Genomic DNA, 16,084 nt, shown 5'->3' on the forward strand with positions numbered 1-16,084 from the left:
CATATAAAAACCCTTTGTTTGGGCACTAGAAGCCTACGTCTTTACAAGTGCTATTCTGCATTTGAAGACATCATTACGTCACAACGATATTATGTGCGTTGAATATTATTATCAGATTGCAGACGCTGTTTAGTCTAGTGAAGAATAAATGAAGCGTGATTGTTCAAAGTTGTTCAGTTTGGCGTCAAAATGTAGTTTATGCATATAAAAACCCTTTGTTCGGGCTCTAGAATCCTACGTCTTTAAAAGTTCCATTCTGCACTTGCAGACATCATTACGTCACAACGATATTATGTGCGTTGAATATTATTATTAGATTACAGACGCTGTTTAGTATAGTGAAGAATAAATGAAGCGTGATTGTTCAAAGTTTTTCAGTTTTGCAGCAAAATGTAGTTTATGCATATAAAAACCCTTTGTTCGGCCTCTAGAAGCCTACGTCTTTACAAGTGCTATTCTGCACTTGCAGACATCATTACGTCACAACGATATCATGTGCATTGAATATTATTATTAGATTACAGACGCTCTTTAGTATAGTGAAGAATAAATGAAGCGTGATTGTTCAAAGTTGTTTAGTTTTGCTGCCAAGTACAGTTTATGCATATAAAAACACTTTGTTCGAGCACTAGGAACCTTTGTCTTTACAAGTTATTTTCTGCACTTGCAGACGTCATTAAGTCACAACGATATTATGTGCGTTGAATATTGTTATTAGATTATATGCGCTGTTTGGTAAAGTGAAGAATGAATGAAGCGTGATTGTTCAAAGTTTTTCAGTTTGGCTGCAAAATGTAGTTTATGCATATAAAACCCCTTTGTTTGGGCTCTAGAAACCTACGTCTTTACAAGTTCCATTCTGCACTTGCAGACAACATTACGTCACAACGATATTATGTGCGTTAAATATTATTGTTAGATTACAGATCGACGCTTTTTAGTATAGTGAAGAATGAATGAAGCTTGATTGTTCAAAGTTGTTTAGTTTTGCTGCCAAGTACAGTTTATAAATATAAAAACCCTTTGTTTGGGCACTAGAAGCCTACGTCTTTACAAGTGCTATTCTGCATTTGAAGACATCATTACGTCACAACGATATTATGTGCGTTAAATATTATTGTTAGATTACAGACGCTGTTTAGTATAGTGAAGAATAGATGAAGCGTGATTGTTTAAAGTTGTTTAGTTTTGCTGCCAAGTACAGTTTATGCATATAAAAACCCTTCGTTCGTGTCGGGCACTAGAAACCTACGTCTTTCCAAGTGCTATTCTGCACTTGCAGACATCATTACGTCACAACGATATCATGTGCGTGAAATATTTTATTAGATTACAGACGCTTTTTAGTATAGTGAAGAATGAATGAAGCGTGATTGTTCAAAGTTGTTTAGTATTGCTGCCAAGTACAGTTTATGCATATAAAAACCCTTTGTTCGGGCACTATAATCCTACGCCTTTACAAGTTCTATTCTGCACTTGCAGACATCATTACATCACAACGATATTATGTGCGTTGAATATTATTATTAGATTACAGACGCTGTTTAGTAAAGTGAAGAATGAATGAAGCGTGAATGACCAAGTTGTTCAGTTTTGCAGCAAAATGTAGTTTATGCATATAAAAACCCTTTGTTCGGGCACTAGAAGACTATGTCTTTACAAGTTCTATTCTGCACTTGCAGACATCATTACGTCACAACGATATTATGTGCGTTGAATGTTATTATTAGTTTACAGATGCTGTTTAGTATAGTGAATTCGAAGAATGAACGAAGCGTGATTGTTCAAAGTTTTTCAGTTTGGCGTCAAATGTAGTTTATGCATATAAAAACCCTTTGTTCGGCCTCTAGAAGACTATGTCTTTACAAGTTCTATTCTGCACTTGCAGACATCATTACGTCACAACGATATTATGTGCGTTGAATATTATTATTAGTTTACATATGCTGTTTAGTATAGTGAAGAATGAACGAAGGTGATTGATCAAAGTTTTTCAGTTTGGCTGCAAATTGTAGTTTATGCGTATAAAAAACCTTTGTTCGGGCACTAGAAACCTACGTCTTTTCAAGTTTTATTCTGCTCTTGCGGAAACATCGTACACATTAATTGGACACTTTCTTTAACATGTTTGTGTCGGTAGGTGAAGGTGATGTTGCGGGACGGCCGATATTTTTGTGGATATAGTGGGCATTCGCTAAAAAGACGTTTTGTGCTGGGCGTTCCGCTAAAAACATCGAAAATTGTCAACTTTGAATTATGTCACTTAGGGTCGATGGATTGACTTGAAACTCAGGACTAATGAACGGGAGCACAACGTGGACATATTCCAAGCAAAAAAAATGAGATTCGTGCAGCGCGGACTTCTCAAGAGTGGGCGTTTGTGGCCATTCGCTAAAATGACCCTTCCATGTTTTTTTCTGTTGCGTAGAGAATTTGCCACTGACATATGGATGATCCTTTCAGCAATGCAAAGTTTTCTACTGTTGACAGGACGATCCTCTGAACAGTACAAAGTTTTCTACTGTTGACAAGACGATCCTGTCTACAGTGTAAAGTTTGCTACTGTTGACAGTCAATAGCCTCACAGGCTAAAATTTTTTTATTTTCAAAAAATTAATGCGCGCGGTGATGTCATCCATAAAATTTACTTGCTTTGGTCTAAATGCATATTAATTGCTAGGATACAGGCAGTTTCAACATTTGCAGTCATCTTTATTCCTTTGAATTTGGGGAAATTAATCAAATTCATATTTTTTTCTAACTGGTATCTGAATTGCCTGCTATGCTCAGTCTAGCGGCGAATCGGCGACTCAACCGCCGGCTGTAATAGCGGTTTGTGACCCCAGGTTGCTCTTCTCGATACATACACAGAAGCAAGATTCAAAGTCAAACGCGTCCTCCATGCGCATAAAAATGTATCACGACCCAAAAATACCTTTAATGGGGATTGATGACACCTCAACCGTTGGTGGCGTAACGTTAGGCAAACCCGGAAGTAGACCGGATGTGGCGATATCGGTAGCATGGAAACCCCCATGCAGTGCGAAATCTACGCCAAAATTAGGCATAAGGAAGCATCTTGAAGGTCAACTTTGACGCGGCGAAAATCATATCTGGATACAATTTGACACTTCGATTGAAGTCCACGAGGTTCTCTGACTCGTTGAGAGTACGAGGATACATTTAGTAGCCCCATTTGACCAATTGTGTGTTTACTGATGACGTCTGAAAAAAAGCATCCTTATGCCTCATTCGGGCTGTTGACAGCGAAGCAGGCGGTAAGCCTGACCTCAAAGCAGAGGCTGTAACCTTTAGATGTAGTTATCATGTGTGGTGTTCGCGTTTACATTTAATAAGGTAAGTCTAAGTGATTCCCCGACCCAAGGCCCTTACTCAATACTTAGTACCAGACAAAACGTGGTGGTGTAAGATGTACACGCTTTACCACAGTTTGAAATTGAACTTTGCTTTGAAAGGATACTGATAGGGTCTAGAACTGATTTATATTTTTTACCGAGCCAAGGGTATCCTTATATGTGCAACCCTGCAAATTCACTGAAAACTTCTTGAGTCACATAGATAATCATACATATGTATAACCATCTAATGATAACTTATCATCATCAACCTTATCATAACATACAAAGTAGATGGTCTCTCTACACGACAAGTGATCCTCAATTTGTAAGTAGTTGCTCGGACGTGTATCTGCACTGTAATTAACCTCAACGAATGTAACGGCCTTAATTACATGGTCAGACGGCGGTTGAAACCTTCCCTCCTTTCAACCCCTAAATTATGAAGGTGTTACGCTAGTGCTTATGTTTTAACCGCCTCAAACGGTCGTTTAGACTTGTTTTGTTGGGCAGGACGCCACTTTTTCGTAGCAGACAATTTTGTGTCATTGCTTCAGTTTGTTGGACTGTAGTAGCAAGTATGCGTGTAGAGCAGGGTTGACTGCTTGGAAGGATGTCAGAAGATGAGTGTCACGTTTGTAATTTTCACAGGAAGGGAGAGGACTTCCGCCCGAAGGGATTTCTGTCGTAAGCACTTTATACTAACTTTCACTGTCGTATGGTGAACATCATATCCAGGGTGATAATAAGAGTTTGACAATTTTACAAAGATGATATTGGACTCGTTATATGGTATGTAGATTATCTGTTGTGCGCTGTGCCTGTAAGCTTTCCAGTGGTGGTATTGTCTTTGTTTGTTTTGGACAATGTCACTGTGATACCTTGGGGCCTCTGTTGTATCTTAGCAGAAGAAGTGAATGTTTAATCCGTTGATATCTAGCATTGTATTTAGTGGTATGTTTGTGGCACTGTTTTTGTTTGCTATGGTGATCGTTTAGAGTATGGACTCTTATTTTTTAGAATTCTGCTCGTTCACTCACTTTAAATTTCACCTCTTTCTGATCAAATATCCTTTTCAGCATCGCCAAGACCCCCGTCAGCCACGCCAACGGTTCTAACAGTAAGACCCCCTCTATAGGTTAGCCTAGGACGTGACTATAGTGCAGATGGCTGTGTCTCGATCCTCCCGATGGGACAACAATGGCGCACAGTCGCAGCCCTTTCAAACTCTGCGTCCGACGCTTTGTTCTCATCCCTCCCGTCTTTGTTTCTCCCCCTCCCGCTACAGCTATGGAGGCGCTGGAGAGCGAGCTGCTGTGCCCGGTGTGTCTGGACCACTTCAAGTCGCCGCTCCTCCTGCCCTGCCTCCACAGCGTCTGCAGCAAATGCGCCCAAGGCATCCTCGTCCATCCCAACGGCGACCCCATGTCGAAAATCGGCGCGGCGAGCGACTACAGAGACGAACCGCGCAGCAGCCTCAAGTGCCCTTCCTGTAGACACGAGATCATACTGGACGGCAGAGGCCTGGACGGGCTAAAGAGGAACTTGATTCTGGAGAATATCATCGATAGGTACAAGCAGGCCACGTCCGTGTCGAACTTTCCCGGCGGGGGGAAGAGGGTGGTGCCGTGCGACGTGTGCAGGAGCGACCCGCCAAAACCGGCCGTGAAGAGCTGCGTGAAGTGTGAGCTGTCTTACTGTGAAACGTGCCTGAAGCTGACGCACCCTACAACAAGGTATGTTTGACGTTTTTACACTGATTCTGTTTATTTCTAAACATTGCTAGGTTTGCGTGATTGATTTCATTTCAGTATGGAGGTCATCGTTTCAACTTTCACCTCTCACCTCGCCATGGCAGTCTTTATTGTTCTCCACCATCCTTGCTTTGGCATTTACCCTGCAGCTGTATTGTGGAACGATGGGGCACCATCTGCATTATGCAGTTAAAAAGTCGTTTGGCTTTGCTTGTGTTGTGTGTAGTAATGGGGTGAAAATAAGTTTAACTTGTGTTTTCAATATTTCATTCATGAAGAGCAAAGAACAAGACAAGCCCAGCTGCTTGCAAAGAGTAAGTAAGTTCAAGAACCAACTTATGATTGTTATTCGTAACCAGTGTTTTCAACTGTGTACCAAATACGCGGAACAAAGAATGAAATCATTCAACCACAAGGGATCCTCTGTCTATTAAACAACAGTGGATTTTGTGGTCAAAGGTCCAGGTGCGCTCTCATGCGGTCTGGATAAGAAGTAGCAACCAAACGGGGAACACAGCTTTCTCCTAGTGAGGACGGACATACGTCTATAAAAACTTCTTGTTTTGATAAAGTAGGGAGTCTACTGTACATTAGACGATTTCAAGTTCGATCACGAAGGGATCGTCACGGAAATGAGTCATGGAAAAGAAAAGAACTCTCAATGTCACGGCGACTACATCCGGTATTACGTCATGCATGTCCCCTTGGCCTACAGCTGCGGGACAGAAACATGTTGCCAAATGTGACATCATTCTTGGACAGAATCGCACTATGAACTGGAGGTGCATGCCCTACATAATTAATACTACACATGACTATGGGGTTGTTTTCTAGCGCCACAAGGATACAGCTACATATACATGTAGGTTCTAAAGTGGTACATTCATTCTGATGTATATAAAACGTACATATGGCAACTGCTGTGGTGTTTGATAAAGAAAGAACAAACTGCAATAGGCTAGGATTCATAAATCAGAAATAATTGTAGCCTGTCGACTTGGATCTACCTACCAACCTACAATCTGCTTCACTGAGCAAGCAGTTTTAAAACATAAACAAGAGGTCCACAGTGTCATTAAAATGTCATTGCAAGTGGTTAAATAGTACCCAAAGCTGTAGCCGTACTAGGTTGGGGATAACTTTTCTTAAGGTTGAACAATGGTTAAGTTTCTAAAACGAATCGAGGGAAAGTTGTTGACATTTGGTTGCACGAGTTGGTAGATTTCAAACAGGCATAACTGCCCTGATTGACCAAGAACACTCCGAAAGACACATCAGCTGAGGAAGTGTGTCACGACAAGACCCTCCCCCCTCCGGAGACATGGTTGCTTCGTTGTCGACCCTCTGACCGGAGTGACACGAAAACCTGTCAGGCAGGTGCTGAAGGCAAATAGCGAGGGCTCCTGACGTACGCGAAGAAGATGTCGCGGGGGTAGGGTCGACATGAAACCCGCGGAATCCAGCTGACTAGGATCTTCCCGGGCGCGAGTCTTGGGCGTCCAAAATGACGGCCCCCCAAATCTACGTGTCGCGAGCGAACTTGGTTCTGTCCACATCCAAGCGTCGCACGACCAATGGGACAGTCAGGTAGGAACGTACCTCCCCGTAACTAGCTTCTAATGAAGAGCCGATTCATGGGGAATGAATTTTTAATGACATCGGGAAGTTGTCTGGTCGCTATACAGCACCCAGGGGTGACGCAAATGGATTATGATCATTACAGAGATCAAAACTATATATATATTATTTGGATATACATGTTTGAGCAGCGTGTGGGGTTGTCTTTCCTGTGAGTTTGGGGGAGTGTGGCAGTTTTGTACGGACCCAGTGAACCTCGAAAAAGGGTAGGGACTATTTTAAGACACGCTTGGTTGAACGTCTGCTATTAGAGCTTGCGTACTAGTACATGTAGTTAAATCACAACCAAACTATAGAATCTGAGGCACAGATACCCAGCAATATTTCCTGAGAGTGAACGGTTATACTTGAAGCTGTTTGACGTCACAAGGAATGTCACGTGCAAACAACAATGTTTAGGGCGGGACATCATCAATGGCTCCGTATTCTATCTCGAACACCACGTATTTATTCTGTTTCGAAATCTAGAAGATTGATCATGCCACGTACCATAACAAACAGATTAAAACGTGAAGAATGTAGATTTACACATCTTAAGGTCACTGCGCCGTTTTACGTCACTTCTTTTATTTCGAGGGTCATTTATCTTTCCGCATCCATGATCAGCAACGACAATATTAAACGAAAGCAATCGTGAAATAGTCCCGACTGCCAGGCATCTTCGCAAATGAAACTATGAATGACTGTTATTGCGTTATTGACGATTATATAGTTCTAAACAACTGATCTAACCGTCTGTGTTCAGAACTGCAGTTTATTGGAATATATTTCATGCGTGTCATCGAAAACAATGGTGGGGTTGGGCTGTCTGTCGTGAGGTCAAAAGTACAAGAGCTTTGTTATTCGTTGTTATGAGTTTGATTCATGAGGTCAAAAGTACGTACAAGTGTTTTGTTATTCGATGTTATGAGTTTGGTTCATGATCCTGTATTGAATCCCTCAAGATATCACTTTGCTTAATGAGGTGAAAGTTGTGCTCATTAGTATTACAGTTTGCTGAAAAACAGCTCGTATAAGATTTTCTTATCTTCAAAAAGTATCTCATTGTTATGAAGACTTCCCAGAATCCCCATTACTTAAGATGACCTAGTTCCCCGTCGTTTAGGATAATCCTAATATCAAACTTCACTGTTTCGAATATCATCTCCAAGTGTATAATAGGGACCATTTTAAACTTAAAACATTGTGCTAAATGATTAAAAGTATGAGTAGTATTATCATTGCCAGCTTTGGACCTAAAACAGTACGACATTCTAACAGATGTAAATGTAGTCCTCTTCGATGATGTTCTCCCTTAAGGCATAAGACACACTTGCCCTGATTATGCTTAAAAGACATCACAAAGGGCAACATTCTTTTGTGTTTTGCTATAGCCTAAGGTACAGTGCAGACTACTCGCGACCTTCGTAGAATAGAAAACGCTAACGAACAAAAATCACTTAGTACCTTTCGTCGAGATCTTCTTTCTAACATAAAAAGGGATGTGGAAACTGGCATTTACAGGTGAAATAGATTTTCAGAGCTCACTATTGTTGACTGAAAATCGGCGGAGATAGTATGTAAACAATCCTCACATAATTGTCACCACTATTCTGCTCAGTGCCGTCTAAGTTACTATAACCCAATTTCAGAAGGATTACACTTTCATAAACATGACTGGAAAGTTTTAAGACATAAAGAGAAAGTAAGTCCTAAGCTTTTCGCGCAATAATACCGTGAAGACATGAAAGACCATACACAATAGAAAGAAGTACACAAGCTTAACAAGGATCACGATGTTGTCATAAGTATTTGGAATGGGCTGGATGGGAACCTTAGAGCCATGGGCCGCTATGTCTCTCAGTCATCACACATAACTACATTTAAACGTCAGTTGTTAAAATACCTACACAACCGATTCACACACCTTTATAATACAGACACCCCATGTACCTGGACGTCGTTCTGCTCCTGTTCGACGTGCTTCGCAACAAGAGCACGTTAACCGTTCAACTTTGTATATAAACATTGTGCATTTTGTATATAAGTTATATTTTGTTTCCGATTATCACTGTGCATACCATTTTTGATTATTCTTATCATTTAATTGAATGTGTATTGTATATAAGTTATTGTTTGTTTCCGATTATTCCTGTATATACCATTGTTGACTCTTATTATTTACTTGTATTGTGTATTTTGTTTCGGGGAGACAACTTGCAGAGGTGGTATCACCTGTTTTGTCTCCCCACCATTTATGGGAAGTGTAATAAACAAATAAACAAATAAGCTTGTCGCAAGGCATGCAACATCTGCATTTTGACAAGGTTGTCGAGTTTGTTGACGCATTACTTTGCTTTGCTTTTGTTATTCATCGATTATAATTAATTAAGTCTAGTAAAGGGGAGGAGGGCTTAATTCAAAGCTATTTACGCTTTCCCTCCTCCTGTAACATTTTTTTATGTATTGCTTTTGTATGATGTTTAGGTATTTTCTTGTGCAAAAAACAAACAAAGAAACAAATAAGTAGATCTAGTGCCATATCTGAAGATAAGACCAAGACGGACTAATGTGAAGGAGAAAGGTAAACATACAACTGACATTTTCACGAATTGTGCCGAAGGAGGGTAGCTAGTTGTCTTACAAGTAGAAATGAAGATCACTTCAGAATGTTCAAGTACATGAAGAATTCTATGGGCTGAAAGCTATTTTTGTACTATCCAAAGGCACTGCGTTTGTACTGCCTTTGTACTACCAAAAGACTTGAGAAAAAATCAACAAAACGTGAAGTTTATCTAAGAAGTAGGTCCTTCTACATCAATGAATGATGGTGCCGTTGACATTCTTCAGAACAGATTCTGGTTGAAAAATTAGCAATGTACAGGGAACGTCCATTAATGCAATAGCTGGGATTGTCAGCAAAATCTATCATTCAATCGATATTTTATGACTGTCTTGAATGCTTTGTGGACCTTGAATGACAGTCAGCGCTGCAACTGATGATAAATAATATTGTACTTCACAATCAATGGAGCCTATTCTGAAGCTCGGGATTGTCATGAATTGCTTATGGGTGACAGTCTGCCAAACGCAACAAGGACACATCTAAATAATTGTTATTGAGAAAGTAGTCTCAGAGTACGAACAATTGTCCCTTGAAATACTGTATACATTGTCTTCTATATTTTTCTTGTTATTGTCATTTATTAAAGCAGGAATGCACACTCACGTTACTGATTCCTCTAAACGTGCGAGCCAACTCATGAACACGCACAACTATAAAACAGATAACGATGTCATGGCAGAGACAAGGAAGTTATAGGCCTGTGCTTTTACTACTGTTGTTGACAATGTTGAACGGCTAGACTCCAAGAGCCTGTGTTTACTTCGCTGAGACGTTCCTCCTAATCCGGGGTTCTCTGCGTTCGCCTGAGGGAAGATAGATCTGCTGATATGATAAGGATCTCATTCCCCTTCTCATTTGAAGTGGATTAAATGAATAAATGACTTTTGGGGCAATTTAGCAGCCACTGAACCTGTCCCATTGCAACGACCTCTGCTATATCGAATGTTATATTATAAGTAACTTCACTAAATTAAAGAAAATCTATCCATAGGTCCAAGCAAACGTGGACAACACACTACCTGGTTAAGGATACTGTTCTTTTGTTTATTACGACAGGTTGAGGAAGCCTAAGGCTGACCGATTGCTTATGGGTTTCTGATCAAAGTAAACCCAGCAAAGCGCACAGGGACACAGACAGAATCAAGCAGAAGTCTTTAGAGGGGCGCCAGTTGAAAGATGAAAACATTGTTTTGTCACATTCTTCCCAACCAGGTTTCACACGTGTGCGTGGTGTAGACGCTGGACCACACGGAACGGAGTTAGTAATAGTAACATGACTTATAGCTGTCACCATCATTATGAGTAATCGTTTGTATGTGTTTTTCAATGCTCAGGACTGGCAAGACGGCGTTTGCTGATCACAAGTTTGTGGTCCCAACCGTAGACCCACAGACCAAGGTGTTAATGTGCACAGAACATCGGGAGGAAAAGGTATGTATTTTGCCCATCGTGTTTGATAAGATGTAGCTACACTTTTACTATCTTCTGATAAGCTCTCCGTTTTAGATCATATGATAAGTTCTGGTATTATCAGTATCATTATGATAAGGTCTCTTACTGCAAAGCAAAGTTATCATGCCACTGGCTTATGCGCAACGTAAATGCTATCAAAGAAAAGCGTGCAATCCTTTTAAGTCCTGTGATGGGACATTAAGCCGGAGGCTCCATATTCGTGGGGAAGACTCAATCACGATAAAAAGCCCATTCCATCCCACTCGAGCTTTGCGCTGTCTATTAACTTTTGGAAAAAGCGTATATCTTCCCCTTAACATAGGACGACTGCTTTATTCTACTCCGAACAGTGAGGCTGTTCATTGTGACTTGTCGATGCAAGCTTTAAGATGGTATCTCACTGTACTTGCTTCAAGCTTGCGCCACTGCGGGGTTCGTTCACTGCGTCACTATTTTGTTATTTTATCCATATTTTTTATAATTTAGATATTGCGTAATACGTAAAAGTATGACTTAGAAGACGACAAAATACACAAAAGGTAAGAAAATTCGTTTATTTATCTCTGAAATTAGTTGAGTATCTTTTGAACCCTGCAGTGACGCAAGTGTAGTAAGATACCAAGAGTTCAAATGCCTCATGCAAACGCTTTCCATAAGTGCACACCTGCTATTAAAGACCGCTTGTGCTCCTCATAAGGTGAACCTGTTCTGTGTGACTGACGACACGCCGGTGTGTTCCCTGTGTAAGCTGGTGGGCAGACATAAGGAACACGAGGTCAAGCCACTGGAGATCACCTACAACGAGCAGAAGGTGAGGAAACCTCCGATACACTTATTTACTCACTTCAGAGAATGATATAATCAATAAAGACCTTTACTGCACATTTTGCCTCATCGGGCTAAGTACAGGTCCCAACAAGACATGTTGAAGAGATACATTTAACAGATACAAGAAAAAACTAACGTTAATATTCAACTTGGCCTCGCTTTTCAGTTATAGTGGAGATAAAAGAACAGATATGTTTTATGATCGATGATTTTGTACAAATCTATAATACTCCTCTACTAGTGAATTAATGGGATAGCGTCTTTCTATCTCATTAATTCACTATAGAATAATTCAAACTTCCTTAATACGATAGCACCATTCATTCACAATAAGAATCTGATCTGCTCTTGCTAGAAAATGTACCTGGTAGCACCCCTCTAAAGTTTTGATTCGTCATTGGAATACTATCTGCTCTTACTACTAAAGTAATGAGATAGGAATAGAATTAATGAGATAGCACCCTCTCCATCTCATTAACTCAATAACAGTAGAATTCAACATATATTGTCTTACTAATAATGAACGCTTCTATCTCAATAATTCACTAAAAGAAACTGTGTCGTAATGTTTTCAGTGTTTATGTCGGTTTACTGTTGGAAGTTAGCATGATGTTGTATTATGATTATGAACGTGTTTTTTACTACACATTGATGGATTTGTACCCCATTGTGCAGGAGAAACTTGCTAAGGATGTGCAGGAGTTGGTGGGCATCAACACGGAAATGGTGCACTACATCGCCAAGCTGCGGTCGCTCTGTGAGATGGTGGAGGTACGTTAACGTGGCTGTATCCTATTTATTTATTTACAGATTCACCAAAATACAGTGGAAGGTATGGCGGAACAGGTGTTTCTTGTTAGAAGACGCATTTTCAAGGCCGCCAATGCAAAGCAAAAATCACAACACTAGTTCTCATATTCTGTACACTTACGACGAGCATAGTTACAAATGTAGTAGAAGTGTAGGCACCTGTAGTAAACTATGATTGCACGTTCTTTTTGTGTCAAGTATTTCTAGGTTTATTCTACATGTAAATGTTGCTGTGCGTATACGCGTAAAGACATGTGATTTCCAACTTACTTGGCTCATTGTTTTTTTTTGCTGATGTTGCCTTTTTTCTGTCCTTCAGCAAAACTTTTCTAAGATGGAGGCGTCAGTGAAGGATGAGTTCTCTCGGTTGCGGATGATCGTGGATGAGCGGGAGAAGGCCATGGTGGGGAAACTGCATGACGAGAAGGCGAGACGTGTGGAGGACAGAAAGCAACAGGTACCGCAATATGGGGCCATTTTCGATCTATACCTAGTATCTATCAGGCTCCCCAGGTCGCTGGAAAAATAATGAAATTGGCAAAATGTACAGAAGATACACCATAGGTCGCAAACAGTACTCCTCGGACAACCAACTCCTCTGGTGTGTTTTTCGTCTATCAGGCCAATTTCTACTATTTTTCCCGCGACCTGGGGAGCCTGGTAGAGGCCAATCTATACCAGTCTATATATCTATCAAAGACTAAAATATGCTAAAATATGATATGCTTTATAGTAGAGAATAGTTTCATCAGTTCGTTGATTTAAGGATTAAGAAAGCTATTTCTTTTAATCTTATTAATGAGATATTTACCTGAGAAAGTTTCGGTAGTCCTTCTCTTTCCATCCTAGATCCCCAGGGCAATACTGACTGGTTATGTGCCTATTTGTGGGAACAAGATAGGAACAGTCTGTATTGCTCCGAGGAAAATGACTGTGCTTTAATCCACATCGTCTCGGTTCTATCATATTTGGCACTGCGTCCTTGCCAAGGCGCCACCTTGCAGAATCCTGAAGCATAAGTGTGTCTACATAAGATTGCCATTCAACCGAGTACCTGTTCAATTTCCAGGTTGCAGTTTATAGGAAAACGCTAGAGGGCACAACCGCAGCAGTAACGTACGCACAGGAGGCACTCAAGGAACCAAACGAAGGCTGCTTTTTGCAGGTAATGATACCACTACTGGTTAGATTGATAGTGTAGTGTTTCAATCTAGACAACCATATAAGATTACAGTTTGTTTTTTCAATCTTTATCAGAAAGGATTAAGTTTAAGGATTAAGATATCAAGGGGATCAGACTATGTAAAAGCCGGAGGCTTGCAAGGCACCGTGGAAACACAATGTCTTTATCACGTGTCTTCCAGACAGTGGTTGTTGAGTGACTGACAACAGCTGTTCACGTCAGTAGCAATGCCAATGTTACCATTTACAGCACGAATATCATTGTACTCTCCAAGCAGAGGTTAGGCTCCGGCTGTTTTTTTAAAACGTTTTTAGTCGTTTTTATCGGGCTTTCTATTTTGTAAGGTTTGCTGTTTTGACACAAGCCCGATAAAAATGACTAAAAGACGTTAAAAACTGCCGGAGCCTGACCTCTGCTTAGTGAGTATATCATTGTGCCAATCTCCAAGCAGATCTTGCTGTGGCATAAGATAGTGCCATAAGCGTGGGAAGGAGTTTAGCCGACGGAGGAGTTTCATTCGCCACAGCGAATAACAACCTCCTCCTCTCTTCTCTAGACATCCAAGGCCATCAGTAAGAGAGTCCGGATGGCGATAGACTCCTACCCATTGCTGTGGTCTTTTAATGAACTGATGTGTATATTGTACTACGTGCGCCATAACGTATGTTGTGGTCTATATATTATCTAGTAACCTCCTCCCTTCTTCTCCAGACATCCAAGGCCATCAGTAAGAGAGTCCGGATGGCGATAGACTCCACCCCGTCTCTGCAGTCATCCACGGAGCTGGTGGATCAGCTGCAGCTCAAACACTTCCAGATCGACTTCTCTAACCTGGTGCCCATGCTCGGACAGCTAGACTTCCTCAGACGTACGTTTACACTTCGTTTGGAACAATAGTAACTCTAACATAGTGCAGGGACAGTACAATACAGACACAAGACCTGCTCACATATGAAATGTCATCACAATCCATCCTTAGTTTCTTGAGATCCACTGGCTGAAGTAGGAAACACGTACACACACACACATCACCACCAGAACCAATTCCTCATTCACGAAGACAACAACAGCTTATGTCCGTTAGAAGTGCGTATGGTGACTTAAACCGTGGTTCGTTCATACATCCACCGTATAAACCACAGAGCGAAGTGAAGAGTTGGAACATTAATACTCTTTGTAAGGAAAAATGTCTTTGAGCTCCAGGTATGCCTGCGTAACAGGTTACCTCAAATCACTCATCACTCATCGATATGGTATTTTTCCAGTTCCGAGTACTCCAGAGTTCCTGACAGATCAGTGCTCTGCGGAGGAGAGTTCCGTGTACCTCAGATGGCAATGTAAAGATGTCTCCGCATTTGATACATATCAGGTAAAGTATCCTACTATTTCCTGTACTCACTATAAATTTTAGGAAGATATTTACTTGTTACTTTGTGAATATAGTCTACACACACAGCCCATGGAGCAGCATTTGGTACCAGATGGTCACTATATTCAAGATTCGTAATGCTTGTGTCAATGGAAACAATTATCTAAGCACGGAGAACCAAAGCGTGGTCACATTGGCCTGGTGCATGTGGTCCTTATTTGGAGGCGGTCACTTCTCCAGGTTTCACTATACCTGTGTGGTGTTGTATGTCCATCTCTCTATGATGATGACTTCAATGGCGTCTTAGGTGCGATCGTAGCCCGAAAGCCGATGCGCATGTTCGTCCGCGTATCGGGCACACGACGGCGGTGCTGGGGTTGGGTCTTCTCTCTTTTTCCTTCCTGTCTCGTCGTACTAGCACGCTAACGCTGTTTTGCCTGACCATTCCCGCAGGTGCAATACATATCCTTGTTGATTTGTGAATACAGTCAAAACAACTCACGAAGCAGTTCATTGTACCATGATGGTCACTATATTCAGAATCTGTAATTCTTCTGTCAATGGGAACAATTATCTAAGGACGGAGAAGCCAAAACGTTGGCCAGGTGAATGTGGTCCTTATTTATAGGTGGTCACGTCTACAGGCTTGATTGTAGGAGCTAAATATATCTGTGCACTAGCGAGTTAACGTTGGTCTGCTTGACCATTCCCGCAGGTGCAATACGCCCGGTCCTACGCGTCCAGTGCAATCGTCAGTTCCATCTACAAGACCATTTCCGACATCAATGACGTCAGGACGACCATCTCGGGTCTGCAGCCGGACACACAGTACACGTTCTTCGTGCGGGCAGTCAACAAGGCCGGCCAGACCCCGAGAAGCGAGGGCCTGAAAGTTAGGACCAAAACTGCAGGTAACTTCATTGTCATCATTTGTATCTATTTATTCGGATTCACAGAATGATCTGAGAGGATCCGGCAACAGGAATATAGCTTTACTCTACAAGGCCGGATCCTCTAGTACAAACACACATGATTAGAATAAACAAGTGAAACAAAAACAACTACATACATAACTACTAAATAAATAAT

General features: G+C 41.2%; 1 protein-coding gene and 1 long non-coding RNA gene across 9 annotated transcripts in view; one reads left to right on the top strand and one right to left on the bottom strand.

Moving 5' to 3' along the window:
* LOC118424781 overlaps nt 1-3,270 on the bottom strand; it is a 10,891-nt gene extending 7,621 nt beyond the window's left edge. Inside the window, exon 1 of the long non-coding RNA XR_004832241.1 lies at nt 2,936-3,270. This is a non-coding gene — a long non-coding RNA (uncharacterized LOC118424781). The remainder of the gene's footprint in view (nt 1-2,935) is intronic.
* LOC118424720 (E3 ubiquitin-protein ligase Midline-1-like) overlaps nt 1-16,084 on the top strand; it is a 73,266-nt gene that overhangs the window by 52,903 nt on the left and 4,279 nt on the right. For 7 of the 8 annotated variants that reach the window (XM_035833405.1, XM_035833407.1, XM_035833403.1 and 4 more), the window contains 10 exons: nt 4,645-5,092; nt 5,389-5,424; nt 10,688-10,784; nt 11,503-11,616; nt 12,309-12,404; nt 12,763-12,900; nt 13,513-13,608; nt 14,338-14,494; nt 14,892-14,995; nt 15,711-15,906. In XM_035833405.1, coding sequence (XP_035689298.1) covers nt 4,645-5,092; nt 5,389-5,424; nt 10,688-10,784; nt 11,503-11,616; nt 12,309-12,404; nt 12,763-12,900; nt 13,513-13,608; nt 14,338-14,494; nt 14,892-14,995; nt 15,711-15,906 — 1,482 coding nt within the window. The remainder of the gene's footprint in view (nt 1-4,644; nt 5,093-5,388; nt 5,425-10,687; nt 10,785-11,502; nt 11,617-12,308; nt 12,405-12,762; nt 12,901-13,512; nt 13,609-14,337; nt 14,495-14,891; nt 14,996-15,710; nt 15,907-16,084) is intronic. The other variant, XM_035833404.1, reaches the window with a different exon arrangement.

Source organism: Branchiostoma floridae, chromosome 10 (genome assembly GCF_000003815.2).
Source record: "Branchiostoma floridae strain S238N-H82 chromosome 10, Bfl_VNyyK, whole genome shotgun sequence".
Classification (NCBI taxonomy): Eukaryota; Metazoa; Chordata; class Leptocardii; order Amphioxiformes; family Branchiostomatidae; genus Branchiostoma; species Branchiostoma floridae.